Source organism: Salvelinus alpinus, chromosome 35 (assembly GCF_045679555.1).
Source record: "Salvelinus alpinus chromosome 35, SLU_Salpinus.1, whole genome shotgun sequence".
NCBI lineage: Eukaryota > Metazoa > Chordata > Actinopteri > Salmoniformes > Salmonidae > Salvelinus > Salvelinus alpinus.
The window spans coordinates 7,414,373-7,437,060 of NC_092120.1; the positions used below are offsets into that span (position 1 = coordinate 7,414,373).

Consider the following 22,688-nt stretch of genomic DNA (forward strand, 5'->3'; position numbering starts at 1 on the left):
TCAGTTAACATAATTTGAATGAACATTCTACCACGAAAATGATTGCATCACAATACCAGGCAGCCATTGCGAGTGTACCCATGAGTTTAATCGTCAAATTTCTAGGGTTAGAGGTTCCAAGCCCATTCTATTCATAATTTTCTACAACACCTTGCTTGGTTCAGCAAGGGGCAACAAAGTTTCATCACGTTGTTAAAACTTCTCTAGGGTAGGGGGCCGCATTTGGAATTTTGGATGAAAAGCGTGCCCAAATTAAACTGCCTTCTACTCAGGCCCAGAAGATAGGATATGCATATAATTGGTAGATTTGGATAGAAAACACTCTAAAGTTTCCAAAACTGTTAAAATAGTGTCTGTGAGTATAACAGAACTGATTTGGCAGGTGAAAACCTGAGAAAAATCCATTCAGGAATTAGGATTTTTTGTTGTTGTTGTAGTTTTCTATTCAATGCCATTACAGTATCCATTGACTTAGGACTCAAATTGCAGTTCCTATGCCTTCCACTAGATGTCAACAGTCTTTAGAAATTGTTTCAGGCTTGTATTCTGAAAAATTAGGGAGTAAGAACAGTCTGAATGTGTGGACCCTGCAGTGTCACAGAGCTTTTTCATGCGCATGACCGAGAGAGTGCCTTTCTTGTTTACCTTTTATATTGACGATGTTATTGTCCGGTTGAAATATTATCGATTATTTAGGCTAAAAACAACCTGAGGATTGAATATAAACATCGTTTGACATGTTTCTATGAACTTTACGGATACAATTTGGATTTTTTTGTCTGCCTGTTGTGACTGCGTTTGAGCCTGTGGATTACTGAAGAAAACGCGCGAACAAAACAGAGGTTTTTGGATATAATCGAACAAAAGGAACATTTATTGAATAAATGAATGTCTTCTGAGTGCAACCATATGAAGATCATCAAAGGTAAGTGATTCATTTTATCTCTATTTCTGACTTGTGTAACTCTTCTACTTGGCTGGTTACTGTTTGTAATGATTTGTCTGCTGGGCGATGTTCTCAAATAACTGTAAGGTATGCTTTCGCCGTAAAGCATTTTTGAAATCTGACACCGTGGTTGGATTCACAAGAAGTTAATCTTTAAACCTATGTAAAATAGTTGTATCTTTTCTGAATTTTTATAATGAGTATTTCTGTATTTGAATTTGGCGCTCTGCAATCTCACTGGATGTTGGTCAGGTGGGACGCTAGCGGAGAGGTTTTAAGAGCCCATGTTATCACAGAAACTGACTCAACCACATGAATGCCTGGCTATCACACCTTCAGTCAGCTGTTCGAAAAAAAGTAGGAAAAATATGCAGGTCATTTTAATTATGACGGTCTTCATCCATAAACGTTTGTGCCAACCATACTACAGTCATTTCTAGGCACTATCTCCAGTTCCTCCATTGCAAACAATGATAATAATTTATCCACAGATGGGACATCTGCTGCCTGCAAACACCATACATGGTGGGACTGGTCTTTGTGAGCGAGGCCACATGGCCTGCTACTGTGCCAGGCTGTGTGACTGGCTGCAGAGCCAGACGGAGGGATGGAGGGATAGGGAGGGTGTGGGAACAGGAGCCAGGCAGAGGGATGGATCTAGGGATAGTGAGGGTGTGGGAACAAGAAGATGGAGGGATGGAAGGTCGGAGGAATGAAGGATGGAGGGATAGGGAAGGAGGGTGTGGGAAAATGGCGTAGACGGAGAGATGAACAGTAGGCGTGCAGGTCTGCTGTGTGTGAAACACCAAACCCACAGCTGTCTGCTGGCCTCTTGACACCCTCCCACACCTCTCCTGTCTCTCTGGGAGCACCAGCCCACGACTACTGACCCACCGGCACACAACTAGCAACACACACACACACACACACACACACACACACACACACACACACACACACACACACACACACACACACACACACACACACACACACAGCTAATGAGGCTGAGGGGGCAGCTCAACATGCTAGACAAAACAGAACAAACAAAAACAACGAAGGATGGAGGGATAGGGAAGGAGGGTGTGGGAAAATGGCGTAGACGGAGAGATGAACAGTAGGCGTGCAGGTCTGCTGTGTGTGAAACACCAAACCCACAGCTGTCTGCTGGCCTCTTGACACCCTCCCACACCTCTCCTGTCTCTGTCTCCCTGGGAGCACCAGCCCACGACTACTGACCCACCGGCACACAACTAGCAATACACACACACACACACACACACACACACACACACACACACACACACACACACACACACACACACACACACACACACACACACACACACACACACACACACACACACACACACACACACACACACACACTGGCAGCTAATGAGGCTGAGGGGGCAGCTCAACATGCTAGACAAAACAGAACAAACAAAAACAACTACTGGCTGGACTTCCAACCCGGCTACTCCGACACACAACAAGACTGTGTAAGCCCTTTGCGCTAAAACCTGGGCCTTCACTGAACCACCACCGTTACAGGAACATTATACATCAATAGGAAAGAGAAGACACTTGAGTGGTGCTCTCCTTGGTCGGTCACTGTCATCAACTTCAGGTGGATATCTACAGTGCTTCACCCATCCTCTCTTCACTGGCACATTGACTTCCTAGTGACTCATGCTCCAGTCCTCTCTGTTCTGCTGCAGTAATACTACAGCAACATGACAAGAGGTATTCACAGCTTCCAATAACACACAGCTCTAGGCCGCATCCCAAATGGCAACATATTCCCTATATGGTACACTAGTTTCAACCATGGCTCATAGGGCTTTGATCAAAAATAGTACACAATGTAGGGAATAGGGTGCCATTTGGGACACACACCAACTGTCCCCCAGCAGCACATAGCTGACAACAGAAATCCGAACACTGGCCTGGTTTAAAATAAACAGCCCTAACATGTCCTCCTTCCTCTCTTAGACAATATCCTCCATTCCCCTATCATCACAGGAGAGGAGGCAGATCACAGGAAGGAAGGGTGTGTGTATGTGTGTGTGAGGTGGTCTAACATAACACTGTGAGCTAACCCTCCCACTCTGCCCTATCATTTGTATGAGAGATACACTTTAACAGTGTTCCAGTGTCTATCTGTCATCATGGTGTTGTTCATACCATAAACCAGCATTAGGCCAGGTGTGCATAATATACTGTTTCCCTCAGGTACTTGGACAGCGGTCATATATGCTGAGGACTATATGTTTCATGTGTTAGCCTGATCAGGGTTCTAAATCAGGGCTAGGGGTTGGGGGAATGGGCACCCCATAACACGTCAGAGTCCATCCATAAGAACTTAAATACCAATGTGAACCCCACAATTGTCAAAGATATCGACGTGTGTGTGTCTCTGTGAGAGGAGGTGTACACTGGCCGACCGGAGAGTGGGAGAGGCTAAAGATGGAAGAATGGAGAGAGGGATGGGATGGTGTTATCACATGGTGCTTTGATCCCAGAGGCTATGGGAAATCAATCCAGTCTAGAGCTGCTTACCAGGTGGAAAGGAAGAAAGCTGACTCTGACATAATGCTATGGATATTGCATCCATCCATAGAGCTGCTGCTGTTTGCTTTGCCAAGGGTGCATCCCAAATGGCACCCTATTCCCTTTATAGTGCACTACTTTTGACCAGGGTCCTGGTCAAAATTAGTGCACTATAACGGGAATAGGGTGCCACTTGGGACGTGCCCATAGTAGCACAACCCCTCTAATATTATATATGTGATGGTTGTTTGTTTTCCACTTAGTAAACCTATATTGCAGGGATCATAAACTAGATTCAGACGCAGGACAATTTTTTCTTGAGCGGATGGGGAGCAGGAACGTAATAAAACAAATATCTTTAGATTGCAAATTGACTTCAAGAAGCCTAAAAACATATAGTATTTGATTAAAACATAATAATTTCAAACCTTGATTACATTTGGGGACATTCCCCTACATAGGGTGCCGTCTTTCGGATAGGAAGTTAAACGGGTGTCCTGACTCTCTGTGGTCATTCAAAATCGCATGGCACTTATTGTAAGAGTAGGGGTGTTCACCCGTTGTCATGGATAAATTCCTAACCTGGCCACATTCCATCATGACCACCTCATCATCCCCCTCATTCCTAATTGGCATATATCACTCCTCACCTCTCCACCTGATAGCTGATGTGTGGTGAGCGTTCTGGCACAAAAATGGTTGGTTGCTACACATTGGTGGTGGATGAGGTGAGTTTCCCCCTACTATACTGAATAAAAATATAAATGCAACATGTAAAGTGTTGGTCCCATGTTTCATGAGCTGAAATAAAAGATCCCATAAATGTTCCATATGCACAAAAATGTTATTTCTCTCAAATTTGTTTACATCCCTATTAGTGAGCATTTCTCCTTTGCCAAGATAATCCATCCATCTGACAGGTGTGGCATATCAAGAAGGTGATTAAACAGCATGATCATTACACAGGTGCACCTTGTGCTGGGGACAATAAAAGGCTCCTCTAAAATGTGCAGTTCTGTCACAGAACACAATGCCACAGATGTTTCAAGTGTTGAGGGAGAGTGCAATTGGCATGTTGAATGCAGGAATGTCCACCATATTTGTTGCCAGAGAATTGAACGTTAATTTGAATGCACAGAGATACTGTGATGAGACCCTGAGGCCCATTGTCGTGCCATTCATCCGCTGCCATCACCTCATGTTTCAGCATGATAATGCACGGCCCTATGTCGCAAGGATCTGTACACAATTCCTGTGAACTGAAAATGTCCCAGGTCTCCCATGGCCTGCATACTCACCAGACATGTCACCCATTGAGCATGTTTGGGATTTTCTGGATTGACGTGTATGACAGCGTGTTCCAGGTTCCGCCAATATCCATTAACTTCGCATTCAAGAGGAGTCGGACAACATTCCACAGGCCACAATCCACAGCCTGAACAACACTGAACAACACTATGTGAACGAGATGTATAGCACTGCAGGCAAATAGCTCTCACACCAGATACTTATCCACGCCCCTACTTTTTTTTATAAAGTTGAAGTCGGAAGTTTACATACACCTTAGGCAAATACATTTAAACTCAGTTCTTCACAATTCCTGACATTTAATCATAGTAAAAATTCCCTGTCTTAGGTCAGTTAGGATCACCACTTCATTTTAAGAATGTGAAATGTCAGAATAATAGTAGAGAGAATGATTTATTTCAGCTTTTATTTCTTTCATCACATTCCCAGTGGGTCAGAAGTTTACATACACTCAATTAGTATTTGGTAGCATTGCCTTCAAATTGTTTAACTTGGGTCAAACATTTCAGGTAGCCTTCCACAAGCTTCCCACCATATGTTGGGTGAATTTTGGCCCATTCCTCCTGACAGAGCTGGTATAACTGAGTCAGGTTTGTAGGCCTCCTTGCTCACACACACCTTTTCAGTTCTGCCAAACAAATTTTCTATAGGATTGAGGTCAGGGCTTTGTGATGGCCACTCCAATACCTTGACTTTGTTGTCCTTAAGCCATTTTGCCACACCTTTGGAAGTATGCTTGGGGTCATTCTCCATTTGGAAGACCCATTTGCGACCAAGCTTTAACTTCCTGACTGATGTCTTGAGATGTTGCTTCAATATATCCACATAATTTTCCTGCCTCATGATGCCATCTATTTTGAGAAGTGTACCAGTCCCTCCTGCAGCCATGCACTCCCACAACATGATGCTGCCACCCCTGTGCTTCACGGTTGGAATGGTGTTCTTCGGCTTGCAAGCCTCCCACTTTTTCCTCCAAACATAACGATGGTCATTATGGCCAAACAGTTCTATTTTTGTTTCATCAGACCAGAGGACATTTCTCCAAAAAGTACGATCTTTGTCCCCATGTGCAGTTGCAAACCGTAGTTTGGCTTTTTTTAATGGCGGTTTTGGAGCAGTGGCTTCTTCCTTGCTGAGGTGGCCTTTCAGGTTATGTCGATATAGGATTCGTTTTACTGTGGATATAGATACTTTTGTACCCGTTTCCTCCAGCATCTTCACAAGGTCCTTTGCTGTTGTTCTGGGATTGATTTGCACTTTTCGCACCAAAGTACGTTCATCTCTTGGAGACAGAAAGCGTCTCCTTCCTGAGCAGTATGATGACTGCGTGATCCCATGGTGTTCATACTTGCGTACTATTGTTTGTACAGATGAACGTGGTACCTTCAGGCATTTGGAAATTGCTCCCTGGATGAACCAGACTTGTGGAGGTCTCCAATTTTTTTTCTGAGGTCTTGGCTGATTTCTTTTGATTTTCCCATGATGTCAAGCAAAGAAGCACTGAGTTTGAAGGTAGGCCTTGAAATACATCCACAGGTACACCTCCAATTGACTCAAATGATGTCAATTAGCCTATCAGAAACTTCTAAAGCCATGACATAATTTTCTGGAATTTTCCAAGCTGTTTAAAGGCAGTCAACTTAGTGTATGTACTCTTCTGACCCACTAGAATTGTGATACAGTGAATTATAAGTGAAATAATCTGTCTGTAAACAATTGTTGGAAAAATGACTTATGTCATGCACAAAGTAGATGTCCTAACCGACATGCCAAAACAAGAAATTTGTGGAGTGGTTGAAAAATGAGTCTTAATGACTCCAACCTAAGTGTATAAACTTTCGACTTCAACTGTATCTGTGACCAACAGATGCCTATCTGTTTTCCCAGTCATGTGAAATCCATAGATTAGGGCCTAATGAATTCATTTTAATTGACTGATTTCCTTATGTGAACTTTAACTCAGTAAAATCTTAGAAATTGTTTTATGTTGCGTTGATATTTTTGTTCAAAAAACCATTGAATGAGTAGGTGTGTCCAAACTTTAGGCTGGTACTGGTAATGTATATTTTTTTCTCAGAAAACTTGGGGGGGCAAAAAACTCCACCAAACCCAAAACCACCTGCTAGTTGGGGAACACTGCTATAATAATTCATGAGGATCTTTAGTGCAGAGAGGAAGACCGAGGGACTCTTTTAGCAAAATGTTTGACCCCATATATTAACACTCCATAACACCCAGTGCCATTTACACTACAATAGAAAATAACAGAATAGAATGACTAGTGACTAGGAGAAGGAATTAATTCCTTCCCAGACCCCTTCAGGACAAACCACCTGCCTGCCAATGCCCTGAGCTTCCGTCCTGTACTGTATGGCCTTGCAGACAGGCTGTAATGTAGACTGGACATCAAAGGCAGAGAGAGAGAGTAGAAGGCTAGAAGTGGAATACTGTGGAAGATTTAACCACAGCTCCCCCATGTGGACATGTCCATGTTCTGCAACCATGAGCAGAAAAAACATATACTGTAAATTCATGGGTTGCATCCCTTGAACCTTTCTTCCTGATTCTCCTATAGAGACAGGAGGATGTTGGCAAGGTGGCAGAGTAGAGGTGAAACCCCAAGGTCCGGGCTGGGTTACCTGAGCAGCTGTAGTTTGGCACCAGCCCATTGGGCACCAGCCATCCTGCAGCGGGCTAGGCAGGTAATTTACACTAGTCCTATTTCCCTGGCCCTAAAAATAGAGGCCTACTCTGTTCTGTGCAACAGAAGGAAGGAAGTAAGGGTGCCAGGACACAACAGAACAGGATAGGAGAGGGAGAGAGGTCTGGAGGACAGTGAGCTAGGCTGGCTATGGACACAGCGTGAGATTCGAATGCCAGCACGATGGCTAGCCAGCCATGACATTTCATGCCTGCCAGACATTACAGCATGTTCTGTGCGGCCAGTGGAGCCTGCTAAGGGGAGGACGGCTCATAATAATGTCTGGAACGGACTCAATGGAATGGCATCAAACCGTGTTTGATGTATTTGATACCATTCCACCTAATGCACTCCATCCATTACCACGAGCCCGTCCTCCCCAATTAAGGTGCCACCAACCTCCTGTGTGTGTAGCAACAAAAAAGATCATTGAGGTTTAGAAAAAGCATTGTGCAGGTTAAGGTCCTTCCTCCTCTACCTTGTAAACCATACTGGATCTTTACTCCACGTCCTGTTGAGGTGATTTACACTCCCCTGTCTGTCCTAGTAACACATCATGCTGCCTCTCTCTGGAATAACTGCGGTACGCGTTCCAAATGGGACCCTATTCCCTATGTAGTGCACTACTTTTGATAGCGCTCTGGTCAAAAGCATTGCACTACATAGGGCATAGGGTGCCATTTGGGACATGCAGGCTGTCTCGCTGGTCATCTGAGAGAACGAGCTCCGTTCATTAGTTTCTCTAAATATCAGACAGAGCATCACACTAAAAGGCTTAATTTCTCCACAGTCACACACAGCCCTTCTCCCTCAGATCCTCGTCCTCCGCTGAGAGCCAAGAAATAGGCTCCTGTTCTTATAGGCATGACCTAAATAGATAAGCGCTAAATAAACTAACGAACGGGATCCTTCTTTCAGCTTGAGTAGTGTTGAATTTATGCAGCTAGTTTGGCAAGGCAGCAGTAGCAGAGGAACCCATTTTCTGATAACATTCTGACAAAACAGTGCCTGGTCGCCATGGAGACCACCTGGGACAAACAGTCATATTTCTTTTGGGGTCAGAAGGTTCCTGTGTGTTTAATGATGGGCTCGTTTGGTGCCGGGTGGGGCAGGGTGGAGAGGGCAATTTATGGAGCAGGAGGGTGACACTCCTGACCTGAGAACAGTGGAACATGTCAGCTTCCAGTATTCCTTTACAGAGGACTAGATAGGCCTGATTCCAGACCTGCTAGAACCAACCACACTTAAGGGCATTTTCCCAAGCTATACTGCACTGACATGGTTACAGATCCACCATAGTTGCTGGAACAGTGAAAACCTGCAGATATTTGATCCCCTGTCCCTCCCTTGGATCACATTCAACTAACACATTATTCCCTCTTATATACTGAGGTTGTCAACACGACCGTTCAGTAAATAACAAACTAACTTTATTGGCTGCATGCTTCTATAAATGGAGACTAAATGGAACAGTAAAAGCAGTGGCATTTCAGCTATCACCGCCCCAGAGCAGAATTGTGTGAGGGAAGTTAACCTAACATCACTGTAACTATTGCTTAATGGGCAGAACAAAGAGCCATTCTATTACCTGGAGCCAGAGCCATACATCAAGTCTGTATACTGTAAGTCAGCTATCAATGGAGAATTAGTACATTACAGACTTATTCTGCTCATAAAATATAACGCATCGCTTATTGTCTGTCCTGGATTGTCTGGACAGTATGAGAGTTGGCCCTTTACATTTTAAATCGGATTTGTGATAGATATTTATGCAGGATTTCTGATAAAGCCTTCTATCTCACTCTATGATAGGTGTTGTACGTATGTGTGTGTGTGTGCTTGTGAGCAGACGCATGGTGAAGGGAGAATGCCAACGCGTTCATTGCGAGTGCGTGTGTGAATGCCAACATACCGTCACCTTCTCTAAGTCAGCTTCTGAGGAGGTGGGAGACAGAGGGCTGATGGGGCTAAGGGAAGGGGAGCTCCCCACACTGGATTTGTGCTCAGGATCAGGAACGTACAGAACCTGCAAACACAATCCATGTCTGGATTTAAACAGGCCGACACACAGAGAAAGGAACATACATGCAAAGACAGAAGTGACTATGAAAATATGTTCAGCATGATTTATGACATCCCAAGACAGACAAACAACAAAAAGTGAAAGCACAATTTGCGTGTCCTAAAACCATCAGATGTAATATATCAAATCAAATCAAATCAAATTTTATTAGTCACATACACATGGTTAGCAGATGTTAATGCGAGTGTAGCGAAATGCTTGTGCTTCTAGTTCCGACAATGCAGTAATAACCAACAAGTAATCTAACCTAACAATTCCACAACTACTACCTTATACACACACACAAGTGTAAAGGGATAAAGAATATGTACATAAAGATATATGAATGAGTGGTGGTACAGAACGGCATGGCAAGATGCAGTAGATGGTATAGAGTACGGTATATACATATGAGATGAGTACTGTAGGGTATGTAAACATAAAGTGGCATAGTTTAAAGTGGCTAGTGGTACATGTATTACATAAAGATGGCAAGATGCAGTAGATGATATAGAGTACAGTATATACATATGAGATGGGTAATGTAGGGTATGTAAACATTATATTAAGTGGCATTGTTTAAAGTGGCTAGTGGTACAGTTTTACATAATTTCCATCAATTCCCATTTTTAAAGTGGCTGGAGTTGAGTCAGTATGTTGGCAGCGGCCGCTAAATGTTAGTGGTGGCTGTTTAACAGTCTGATGGCCTTGAGATAGAAGCTGTTTTTCAGTCTCTCGGTCCCGGCTTTGATGCACCTGTACTGACCTCGCCTTCTGGATGAAAGCGGGGTGAACAGGCAGTGGCTTGGGTGGTTGTTGTCCTTGATGATCTTTATGGCCTTCCTGTGACATCGGGTGGTGTAGGTGTCCTGGAGGGCAGGTAGTTTGCCCCCGGTGGTGCGTTCTGCAGACCTCACTACCCTCTGGAGAGCCTTACGGTTGTGGGCGGAGCAGTTGCCGTACCAGGTGGTGATACAGCCCGACAGGATGCTCTCGATTGTGCATCTGTAGAAGTTTGTGAGTGCTTTTGGTGACAAGCCGAATTTCTTCAGCCTCCTGAGGTTGAAGAGGCGCTGCTGCGCCTTCTTCACAACGCTGTCTGTGTGGGTGGACCAATTCAGTTTGTCCGTGATGTGTACACCGAGGAACTTAAAACTTTCCACCTTCTCCACTACTGTAAGTAATCTAACCTAACAATTCCACAACTACTACCTTATACACACACACAAGTGTAAAGGGATAAAGAATATGTACATAAAGATATATGAATGAGTGGTGGTACAGAACGGCATGGCAAGATGCAGTAGATGGTATAGAGTACGGTATATACATATGAGATGAGTACTGTAGGGTCAATGGCAGCAGAGAACTGGAAGGAAAGGCGGCCAAAAGAGGTGTTGGCTTTGGGGATGATCAGTCAGATATACCTGCTGGAACGTGTGCTACGGGTGGGTGTTGTTATCGTGACCAGTGACCTGAGATAAGGCGGAGCTTTACCTAGCATAGACTTATAGATGACCTGGAGCCAGTGGGGGTGCTCCCTCTGCTGTTTCCTGAAGTCCACAATCATCTCCTTTGTTTTGTTGACGTTGAGTGTGAGGTTATTTTCCTGACACCACACTCCGAGGGCCCTCACCTCCTCCCTGTAGGCCGTCTCGTCGTTGTTGGTAATCAAGCCTACCACTGTAGTGTCATCCGCAAACTTGATGATTGAGTTGGAGGCGTGCATGGCCACGCAGTCGTGGGTGAACAGGGAGTACAGGAGAGGGCTCAGAACGCACCCTTGTGGGGCCCCAGTGTTGAGGATCAGCGGGGTGGAGATGTTGTTACCTACCCTCACCACCTGGGGGCGGCCCGTCAGGAAGTCCAGGACCCAGTTGCACAGGGCGGGGTCGAGACCCAGGGTCTCGAGCTTGATGACGAGTTTGGAGGGTACTATGGTGTTAAATGCTGAGCTGTAATCGATGAACTGCATTCTCACATGGGTATTCCTCTTGTCCAGATGGGTTAGGGCAGTGTGCAGTGTGGTTGCGATTGCGTCGTCTGTGGACCTATTGGGTCGGTAAGCAAATTGGAGTGGGTCTAGGGTGTCCGGTAGGGTGGAGGTGATATGGTCCTTGACTAGTCTCTCAAAGCACTTCATGATGACGGAAGTGAGTGCTACGGGGCGGTAGTCGTTTAGCTCAGTTACCTTAGCTTTCTTGGGAACAGGAACAATGGTGGCCCTCTTGAAGCATGTGGGAACAGCAGACTGGGATAAGGATTGATTGAATATGTCCGTAAACACACCAGCCAGCTGGTCTGCGCATGCTCTGAGGACGCGGCTGGGAATGCCGTCTGGGCCTGCAGCCTTGCGAGGGTTAACACGTTTAAATGTTTTACTCACCTCGGCTGCAGTGAAGGAGAGCCCGCAGGTTTTGGTAGGGGGCCGTGTCAGTGGCACTGTATTGTCCTCAAAGCGGGCAAAAAAGTTGTTTAGCCTATCTGGGAGCAAGACATCCTGGTCCGCGACGGGGCTGGTTTTCTTTTTGTAATCCGTGATTGACTGTAGACCCTGCCACATACCTCTTGTGTCTGAGCTGTTGAATTGCGACTCGATTTTGTCTCTGTACTGGGACTTAGCCTGTTTGATTGCCTTGCGGAGAGAATAGCTACACTGTTTGTATTCGGTCATGCTTCCGGTCACCTTGCCCTGGTTAAAAGCAGTGGGTTCGCGCTTTCAGTTTCACGCGAATGCTGCCGTCAATCCACGGTTTCTGGTTTGGGAATGTTTTAATCGTTGCTGTGGGTACGACATCGTCAATGCACTTCCTAATGAACTCGCTCACCGAATCAGCATATTCGTCAATATTGTTGTTGGACGCAATGCGGAACATATTCCAATCCGCGTGATCGAAGCAGTCTTGAAGCGTGGATTCAGATTGGTCGGACCAGCGTTGAACAGACCTGAGCGCGGGAGCTTGTTGTTTTAGTTTCTGTTTGTAGGCTGGAATCAACAAAATGGAGTCGTGGTCAGAAAATCTCACCCGGTGTCTGATGTTTTTAAGAGTTCATAATGATATGACTAAGTCATCATAGGATATGTTGAATATAGTTATTGTCCTGCGAGTGTGTCTGTTGTTCAAGCACTAGATTAGCATGTGTTGTTGGCATTAAGGATCTTGAGAGGCCCTACTTGTGTCTCCTTGTCCCCCTGAGAGCAGGGCCAGACAGTTAAGTGGTGGTGAGTGTTCTGACTGAATAAGCCCAGTGTGACGCCATGGCAGGCTAATGCTGACAAGTGTAGCAAGGGACAGAACAGGAGTGGAGTTTTTCTGGTCCCAGTGTGTGTGTGTGTGTGTGTGTGTGTGTGTGTGTGTGTGTGTGTGTGTGTGTGTGTGTGTGTGTGTGTGTGTGTGTGTGTGTGTGTGTGTGTGTGTGTGTGTGTGTGTGTGTGTGTGTGTTCCACATGTGATAATATTGGTGGTGCTAGGGTAGTGTTTGGTCATGGAACCCAGTAGAGATGCTGAGCCCTCCAGAGCTGGCTGGCTGGTTGGAAACAACATCAACAACCCTGCATTGTGCATCATGTTGCTGAGAGCTGCTACTGACTCTGACTGCCAATGTGATTGCAGACTTCCTGCCTTGACTCTCCATTTAAGTAGATTCGAGTGGCTCTGGTTCTGACGCCAGGAAAATACCAACTTTGGCTGTTTGTCATGTTTGAGGGTGCTACTTGGAGCCTCAGAGAGAGAGTTCAATAGGACACAACCAAAAGAGGAGACATTGAGCCCAGCAAAATGGCTTTATCAGGGTTCTGTTCTGTAGCTACGGAACGAAACAATCCAAAACTATGTAAAGGAGGGGGGTACTATCTGCTACTTTTCATTTTTCATTGTGAAACGTTTTACTCCTAATGAACAGGACGCATGAAGTTGAACCTTTTTAATGGTATTGCCTGAGGACTGGAGGGATTTCAACACTCTGTTTCCCATGACACAGATGTCTTAGTGGAATAAACACACAGATTGTTTTAACTCTTGTGAGTGGTTAGTAGTGACACCAGTATATGCCATTGACAGAATCAGTGGGAAGAGAGAGCAGGGATGAGGAGTGGGTGAGTGTTAGTGGTTGTGGCATGGAGGATAGATGCAGTGAGAGAGACACACCAAGCATGAGTGTAGTAGATTGGTGTTTCCCAATCCATTCCTCAGGGAACTCCTCCAGGACTGTACATTTGTGTTACAGCCCAGTATTAGCACACCTGATTCAACCTAATCAAGGGGTTTGTGACTACAGTAGTTGACTATTTGAATAAGGTGTGCTAGTGTGGGCCTGGAACAAAAAGGTGCTGCCCAAGTGATCTCTGAAAGGAAGAAACCAGTGATGGGTGTACAGTAGATCGTGTTCACACCTGGCCAGGACAGACGGCTCTGGAGAACAGCTTGTTGAGCTGAACCAGCTCGTTGGGTGTGGTGTCAAACTTGAGCGCTATGTTGTTCAGTGTGTCCCGCGTCTCCACCTGGAGGACCACAAAACAGAAGAGAAGCACAGAATATCAAAACTCTTGTACTGTGCTTGGCTGGCTTGTCCTCCTGCGTCCCACATGAGAAGGAGAGAAACTCTGCTGTCTTATATTCCCCTCTCAGAGATTAACATGGACTTGGTGTGTAGGAGTGTATTCAGACTGGCTTGGTGTAGTTCAGTCGTGTATTCAGACTGGCTTGGTGTAGTTCAGTAGTGTATTCAGACTGGCTTGGTGTAGTGCAATAGTGTATTCAGTCTGGATTGGTGTAGTTCAGTAGTGTATTCCGACTGGCTTGGTGTAGTGCAGTAGTGTATTCAGTCTGGCTTGGTGTAGTTCAGTAGTCTATTCAGACTGGATTGGTGTAGTTCAGTAGTGTATTCAGACTGGCTTGGTGTAGTGTAGTAGTGTATTCAGACTGGATTGGTGTAGTGCAGTAGTGTATTCAGTCTGGATTGGTGTAGTTCAGTAGTGTATTCAGACTGGATTGGTGTAGTGCAGTAGTGTATTCAGACTGGATTGGTGTAGTTCAGTAGTGTATTCAGACTGGCTTGGTGTAGTGTAGTAGTGTATTCAGACTGGATTGGTGTAGTGCAGTAGTGTATTCAGTCTGGATTGGTGTAGTTCAGTAGTGTATTCAGACTGGCTTGGTGTAGTTCAGTAGTGTTTTCAGACTGGCTTGGTGTAGTGCAGTAGTGTATTCCGACTGGCTTGGTGTAGTGCAGTAGTGTATTCAGTCTGGCTTGGTGTAGTGCAGTAGTGTATTCAGACTGGCTTGGTGTAGTTCAGTAGTGTATTAGACTGGATTGGTGTAGTTCAGTAGTGTATTCAGACTGGCTTGGTGTAGTGCAGTAGTGTATTCAGTCTGGATTGGTGTAGTTCAGTAGTGTATTCAGTCTGGATTGGTGTAGTGCAGTAGTGTATTCAGTCTGGATTGGTGTAGTGCAGTAGTCTATTCAGTCTGGCTTGGTGTAGTTCAGTAGTGTATTCAGTCTGGATTGGTGTAGTGCAGTAGTCTATTCAGTCTGGATTGGTGTAGTGCAGTAGTGTATTCAGACTGGCTTGGTGTAGTGCAGTAGTGTATTCAGTCTGGCTTGGTGTAGTGCAGTAGTGTATTCAGACTGGCTTGGTGTAGTTCAGTAGTGTATTAGACTGGATTGGTGTAGTTCAGTAGTGTATTCAGTCTGGATTGGTGTAGTGCAGTAGTGTATTCAGTCTGGCTTGGTGTAGTGCAGTAGTGTATTCAGTCTGGATTGGTGTAGTTCAGTAGTGTATTCAGTCTGGATTGGTGTAGGTCAGTAGTGTATTCAGTCTGGATTGGTGTAGTTCAGTAGTGTATTCAGTCTGGATTGGTGTAGTGCAGTAGTGTTTTCAGACTGGCTTGGTGTAGTGCAGTAGTCTATTCCGACTGGCTTGGTGTAGTGCAGTAGTCTATTCAGACTGGATTGGTGTAGTGTAGTAGTGTATTAAACTGGAGATGGTGAATGAGGGGTGTTCATAAATAGCACCACTGACTACACTAACTGGAGGTAAGGAATAGCATATGTTTGCATGAATGTCAATATGAGCCTTGTTTCACCATATGACCTTACTCACATGATACCAACCCACCAGGCAAACAACTGACATTCACATTCAATCATCATCCAGTTTGGTTGACATCTTAGTATATTTGGCCCAGTGGATAAACAAACTTACAGCTTGTACAGTACTGTATGTGTGCTATTTCAATGTCTCTTAGAGGATGCAGACTGAGTGTCACAGATTTAACAGCTTGTGTGGGTTGACATTGAGGCAGACTGGCAACTATTCGATCTACTTCCTGTAGCCAGCTGTGTCCTTTAAAGTGCATGAGCCAGATTCTTCTGGTAGCTATATAACTGCACTACAGAGACATGTGCCTGAGCTGGTAAATAACTCACAAGTCCTGTGGGGTTCTGCCTACCAACTAACAATGACAGGGATGTCAAGAACTCCTAGTGTGTGGGAGAGGGGGCTCGTGGGAGAGGCAGGGGAACCGAACAGACGGTGTGTGTGTGTATAAAAACAGGGCTGCTGACAGTGACTCTGAGTTGTATAATGGTAGAACATGGGGCTGTGTAACAGTCATGAGACTGGCTCAGTTAGGTGACTTCATAGGACAGAGGAAGGAAACAATTCAAAACAACATGGAGGAATGTCATTGTCTGCTCTTCTAAATTTGTAAGATAAACAACTCTCCCCAGACAGGAGGACAGTCTTGGGCCTAGACGGAAAGACAGAAAAAACACACACACATGCCATGCACACAACGCACGCACATCATGTACACACACACCCACATACACATAGTCATAAGCAGTGCAAGCAGGTATTAACGTGTGCGTCAGAAGAACTCAACAGACACATTGGAAAATGAATAAAGCAGGAATATTGTGTCTGTGACAGTCACATATGACACCAACAGAATCATTTGCAAACGCTACAAATACAGAAGAAACAGAAGAAGAGAGAAATACAGAAGCTCAAATAGAAAAAGAGAAGCTCAGCCTTAGAGGCAAACCACAACGGCCATGTTGCAAAATAAATGTACACATACATGTTACTTTATCAATTCACCCACACCGCTCACACGTGTGAACTAGCATCTGACTAGCCAAGCGCTAAAATAGTACTTGGTTCTATTTGAGAAACTCCACGCTCTACAAGTCCCATCCTTATTGGATATCAGAAAACCCAAACCCACGTGGATGCTTGACAAACCAACGAGAGAGTAATTAAAGATAACTAACTAAAAACGAAACTAGTTTTCCTTTTTTATCTGTGGATTAACTGTCGGAGAAAAACACAAGATTGTGTATGACTCCAGGCCAAAATTCTCCAAAGAACCAGTTAAAAAGAGGAGCATATTCATGTCAGGTAAAATAACAACCCAGGGCTCTATTTTAACAAACCTAATTCAATGGTAAATCTCAGCGCTGGCGGTAGGGCTATAGGTCCAGGGGTGGGTCAGGAATATTTTTGCTATTTTCACTGCTGTAATTATGAGAGGAATATCTGGCGTTAGCACGAAAAGGCTGGGTTTTGATGAATAAATCAATTCTAAGTGTGAGGAGGGCTTGGCTTAATTATAAGTGTGACGAGCGTTTGCATGGCTTAATATGGCATGCCGTTGTCCCAAGATCAAATCAAATTTTATTTGTCACATACAAATGGTTAGCAGATGTTAATGCGAGTGTAGCGAAATGCTTGTGCTTCTAGTTCCGACAATGCAGTAATAACCAATGAGTAATCTAACCTAACAATTTCACAACAACTACCTTATACACACAAGTGTAAAGGGATGAAGAATATGTACATAAAAATATATGAATGAGTGATGGTACAGAACGGCATAGGCAAGGTCAGTAGATGGTATAGAGTACAGTATATACATATGAGATGAGTAATGTAGGGTATGTAAACATATAAAAGTGGCATTGTTTAAAGTGGCTAGTGATACATGTATTACATAAAGATGGCAAGATGCAGTAGATGGTATAGAGTACAGTATATACAGTATATCACAAAAGTGAGTACACCCCTCACATTTTTGTAAATATTTGAGTATATATTTTCATGTGACAACACTGAAGAAATGACACTTTGCTACAATATAAAGTAGTGAGTGTACAGCTTGTATAACTGTGTAAATTTGCTGTCCCCTCAAAATAACTCAACACACAGCCATTAATGTCTAAACCGCTGGCAACAAAAGTGAGTACACCCCTAAGTGAAAATGTCCAAATTGGGCCCAATTAGCCATTTTCCCTCCCCGGTGTCATGTGACTCGTTAGTGTTACAAGGTCTCAGGTGTGAATGGGGAGCAGGTGTGTTAAATTTGGTGTCATCGCTCTCACACTCCCTCATACTGACTGGTCACTGGAAGTTCAACATGGCACCTCATGGCAAAGAACTCTCTGAGGATCTGAAAAAAAAAGAATTGTTGCTCTACATAAAGATGGCCTGGGCTATAAGAAGATTGCCAAGACCCTGAAACTGAGCTGCAGCACAGTGGCCAAGACCATACAGCGGTTTAACTGCGGTTTAAAGTGGCTAGTGAAGCATTTTTTTACATACATTTTTCCATTATTAAAGTGGCTGGAGTTGAGTCAGTATGTTGGCAGCAGCCACTCAATGTTAGTGATAGCTGTTTAACAGTCTGATGGCCTTGAGATAGAAGGTGTTTCCCCTGCTTTGATGCACCTGTACTGACCTCGCCTTCTAGATGATAGCAGGGTGAACAGGCAGTGGCTCGGGTGGTTGTTGTCCTTGATGATCTTTATGGCCTTCCTGTGACATCGGGTGGTGTAGGTGTCCTGGAGGGCAGGTAGTTTGCCCCCGGTGATGCTTTGTGCAGACCTCACTACCCTCTGGAGAGCCTTACGGTTGTGGGCGGAGCAGTTGCCGTACCAGGCGGTGATACAGCCCGACAGGATGCTCTCGATTGTGCATCTGTAAAAGTTTTGCTTTTGGTGACAAGCCGAATTTCTTCAGCCTCCTGAGGTTGAAGAGGCGCTGCTGCGCCTTCTTCACCACGCTGTCTGTGTGGGTGGACCATTTCAGTTTGTCCGTGATGTGTACGCCGAGGAACTTAAAACTTACTACCCTCTCCACTACTGCCCTGTCGATGTGGATAGGGGGGTGCTCCCTCTGCTGTTTCCTGAAGTCCACAATCATCTCCTTTGTTTTGTTGACGTTGAGTGAGGTTATTTTCCTGACACCACACTCCGAGGGTCCTCACCTCCTCCCTGTAGACCGTCTCGTCGTTGTTGGTAATCAAGCCTACCACTATAGTGTCGTCTGCAAACTTGATGATTGAGTTGGAGGCGTGCATGGCACCGCAGTCTTGGGTGAACAGGGAGTACAGGAGAGGGCTCAGAACACACCCTTGTGGGGCCCCAGTGTTGAGGATCAGAGGGGTGGAGATGTTGTTACCTACCCTCACCATCTGGGGGCGGCCCGTCAGGAAGTCCAGTACCTAGAAGCACAGAGCGGGGTCGAGACACAGGGTCTCGAGCTTGATGACGAGTTCGGAGGGTACTATGGTGTTAAATGGTGAACTGTAGTCAATGAACAGCATTCTCACATAGGTATTCCTCTTGTCCAGATGGGTTAGGGCAGTGTGCAGTGTGGTTGCGATTGCATCGTCTGTGGACCTATTGGGGCGGTAAGCAAATTGGAGTGGGTCTAGGGTGTCAGGTAGGGTGGAGGTGATATTGTCCTTGACTAGTCTCTCAAAGCACTTCATGATGACAGAAGTGAGTGCTACGGGGCGGTAGTCGTTTAGCTCAGTTACCTTAGCTTTCTTGGGAACAGGAACAGTGGTGGCCCTCTTGAAGCATGTGGGGACAGCAGACTGGGATTGATTGAATATGTCCGTAAACACACCAGCCATCTGGTCTGTTCTGTCGGTTATTGACGGTCTTTGCGTTGTCATCTACTCTAATTCGGCTGGGGGCACAGAATAGTCTCTTCCTAGTCCATTGTGGATTGATACAGTTTATTCAATAGCATAGGCTAAAGTAATGAGTAATAGCAACATGAAAGAAAAAACATCCAGTGTTTGATCAATATGTTTTGAGTGTTGATAGTCAACATTGTTGTAACTGACTTCAACAAGTATAGGCCTTTACGCATCGCACTTCTCCTCAAATAAAAAATACTAGGCTCCCGTAATTTGAATATGTTTGGAGGAGCGCATCTTTGGTAACCAGACAAGAGGTGCTCTTTGGAAATGGGGATGGATACAAGCCGAATGGAGTAGAGTAGCCTATGCACTGCAGATAGGCCTATGTGAATAATGCAAAAGCATGAGAGCAAAAGGAGACCATTTAGAAACCTTTAATGGATAGGCTACTTGGCCTATGCATGGCCAGGATAAGAAAGATAAGGTTGGGTAAGGGTAGCCTATAAGGGCTTGTTCTTTAATCAAACAAAATGTTTAAAAAAAGCTAATGTTACATGGACATAACTTGAATGTTTCTAAATACGAGTGTCACCGGATCATCTCATCTCTTGTTCCATGATAGGCATATAGCCTACTGTTATGAATTTTATGAATAATGACTAAATGATGTATACATTTAACGTAGAACTATAACTAACTGAATTCTACCCTGTTTTTCTATATTGATAAATAATGTTAGTTCATAAGAAAGAGGTTATGTAGCATGTACCTGGGAAGAGAGGAATGTATGTGTGTGCCTAAAGACAACTAAGTGGATCATTAAACTATAACTCTGGGGAGATAAGATAGGACAGGGAGAGCCCCTCCAGATTTCCCGTATCTGGGGGGGACTGGAACTGTCAGCTGAGTGGTAATAAACTGTGGTGAGACCCCAGGAGAAAAAGAGAGAATCCAAATATTAGTATGTATGTGCGTAGGTTAAGAGAATATTATAAAAGGAACGTTTTTGTATATGCACAGCAGAGCTCTCGTAAATAAACATTCTGACTATTGTAGACTAGACTCTGTCTGTTTCATTTTAATAAGAACCTTACAAATTCTTATTAACAGACAGAGTAGTTTAATTGAAGTTCAGTTTATGAACATTGAGAACAAAATTATCGTAACACTTACATGGAGTTCTTTTTAGGCATATAGCCTCCATGGAGTTCTTTTTAGGCATATAGCCTACATGGAGTTCTTTTTAGGCATATAGCCTACATGGAGTTCTTTTTAGGCATATAGCCTCCATGGAGTTCTTTTTAGGCATATAGCCTCCATGGAGTTTTTTTTAGGCATATAGCCTACATGGAGGGTTTTTTAGGCATATAGCCTACATGTAGGGTTTTTTAGGCATATAGCCTACATGTAGTTTTTTAGGCATATAGCCTACATTAAGTTTTTTTTTAGGCATAGACGACATGGAGGGTTTTTTAGGCATGTAGCCTACATGTAGTTTTTTTTAGGCATGTAGCCTACATGTAGGGTTTTTTAGGCATGTAGCCTACATGGAGGTTTTTTTAGGCATATAGCCTACATGTATTTTTTTTTAGGCATATAGCCTACATGTAGTTTTTTTTAGGCATGTAGCCTACATGTAGGGTTTTTTAGGCATGTAGCCTACATGTAGGTTTTTTTAGGCATGTAGCCTACATGGAGGTTTTTTTAGGCATATAGCCTACATGTAGTTTTTTTTAGGCATGTAGCCTACATGGAGGTTTTTTTAGGCATATAGCCTACATGTAGTTTTTTTTAGGCATGTAGCCTACATGTAGGGTTTTTTAGGCATATAGCCTACATGAAGTTTTTTTTAGGCATATAGCCTACATGTAGGGTTTTTTAGGCATATAGCCTACATGTAGGGTTTTTTAGGCATATAGTCTACATGTAGTTTTTTTTTTAGGCGTGTAGCCTACATGTAGGCTTTTTTAGGCATGTAGCCTACATGGAGTTTTTTTTAGGCATATAGCCTACATGTAGGGTTTTTTAGGCATATAGTCTACATGTAGTTATTTTTTTAGGCGTGTAGCCTACATGTAGGCTTTTTTAGGCATATAGTCTACATGTAGGGTTTTTTAGGCATGTAGCCTACATGGAGGTTTTTTTAGGCATGTAGCCTACATGTAGTTTTTTTTTAGGCATATAGCCTACATGTAGGGTTTTTTAGGCATATAGCCTACATGAAGTTTTTTTTTAGGCATATAGTCTACATGTAGGGTTTTTTAGGCATATAGCCTACATGAAGTTTTTTTTTAGGCATATAGCCTACATGTAGGTTTTTTTAGGCATATAGCCTACATGAAGTTTTTTTTTAGGCATAGCCGACATGGAGGGTTTTTTAGGCATGTAGCCTACATGTAGTTTTTTTTTAGGCATGTAGCCTACATGTAGGGTTTTTAGGCATAGCCGACATGGAGGGTATTTTAGGCATATAGCCGACATGGAGGGTTTTTTAGGCATATAGCCTACATGTAGGGTTTTTTAGGCATATAGCCGACATGGAGGTTTTTTTAGGCATATAGTCTACATGTAGTTTTTTTAGGCATATAGCCTACATGGAGGGTATTTTAAGCACATCCTAAATAATTAGAGGAGCAGGATTTTTCTTTTTTTACAATAGCCTACATAGATAAAAAAGTGGATGTTCCCAAACTAGATGTATTTCAAAGCGGTGTCACGAGCCAAACCCTTTATGATAGTCTTGGCTACTTGGAGAATGCATTGGACAGGACAAAAAAAACTACCTTCCTTGAGAGGAGGGCAGACTATGCTTGGTTTTTAATCAAATGAAACGAAATGGGTTTACGGGCACAAAAAGCACATCTGCAACGGTGATCCTCAACACGGGGGCCACCCCGGGGTTGCGGCTTAGTTCCCTTCTGTACTCCCTGATCTCCCACGAATGCGTGGCCAAGCACGACTCCAACACCATCAAGTTTGCTGCCGACACAACGGTGGTAGGCCTGATCACCGACAACGAGGAGACAGCCTATAGGGAGGAGGTCAGAGACCTGGCAGTGTGGTGCCAGGACAACAACCTCTCCCTCAATGTGAGCAAGACAAAGGAGCTGATCGTGGACTACAGGAAAAGGAGGTTCGAACACGCCCCCATTCACATCGACAGGGCTGTAGTGGAGCACGTCTAGA

At 44.2% G+C, this 22,688-nt stretch overlaps 1 protein-coding gene across 7 annotated transcripts in view; it reads right to left on the minus strand.

Moving 5' to 3' along the window:
* The window catches only part of LOC139564143 (oxidation resistance protein 1-like), a 200,090-nt gene that overhangs the window by 26,575 nt on the left and 150,827 nt on the right, over positions 1–22,688 (minus strand). For 5 of the 7 annotated variants that reach the window (XM_071383365.1, XM_071383363.1, XM_071383366.1 and 2 more), the window contains 2 exons: positions 13,964–14,071; positions 9,421–9,534 (listed from right to left, as the gene is read on the minus strand). The exons of the other annotated variants lie outside the window; for them this stretch is intronic. In XM_071383365.1, the coding sequence (XP_071239466.1) occupies positions 9,421–9,534; positions 13,964–14,071 (222 nt within the window). The remainder of the gene's footprint in view (positions 1–9,420; positions 9,535–13,963; positions 14,072–22,688) is intronic. 7 annotated transcript variants of the gene reach the window in all.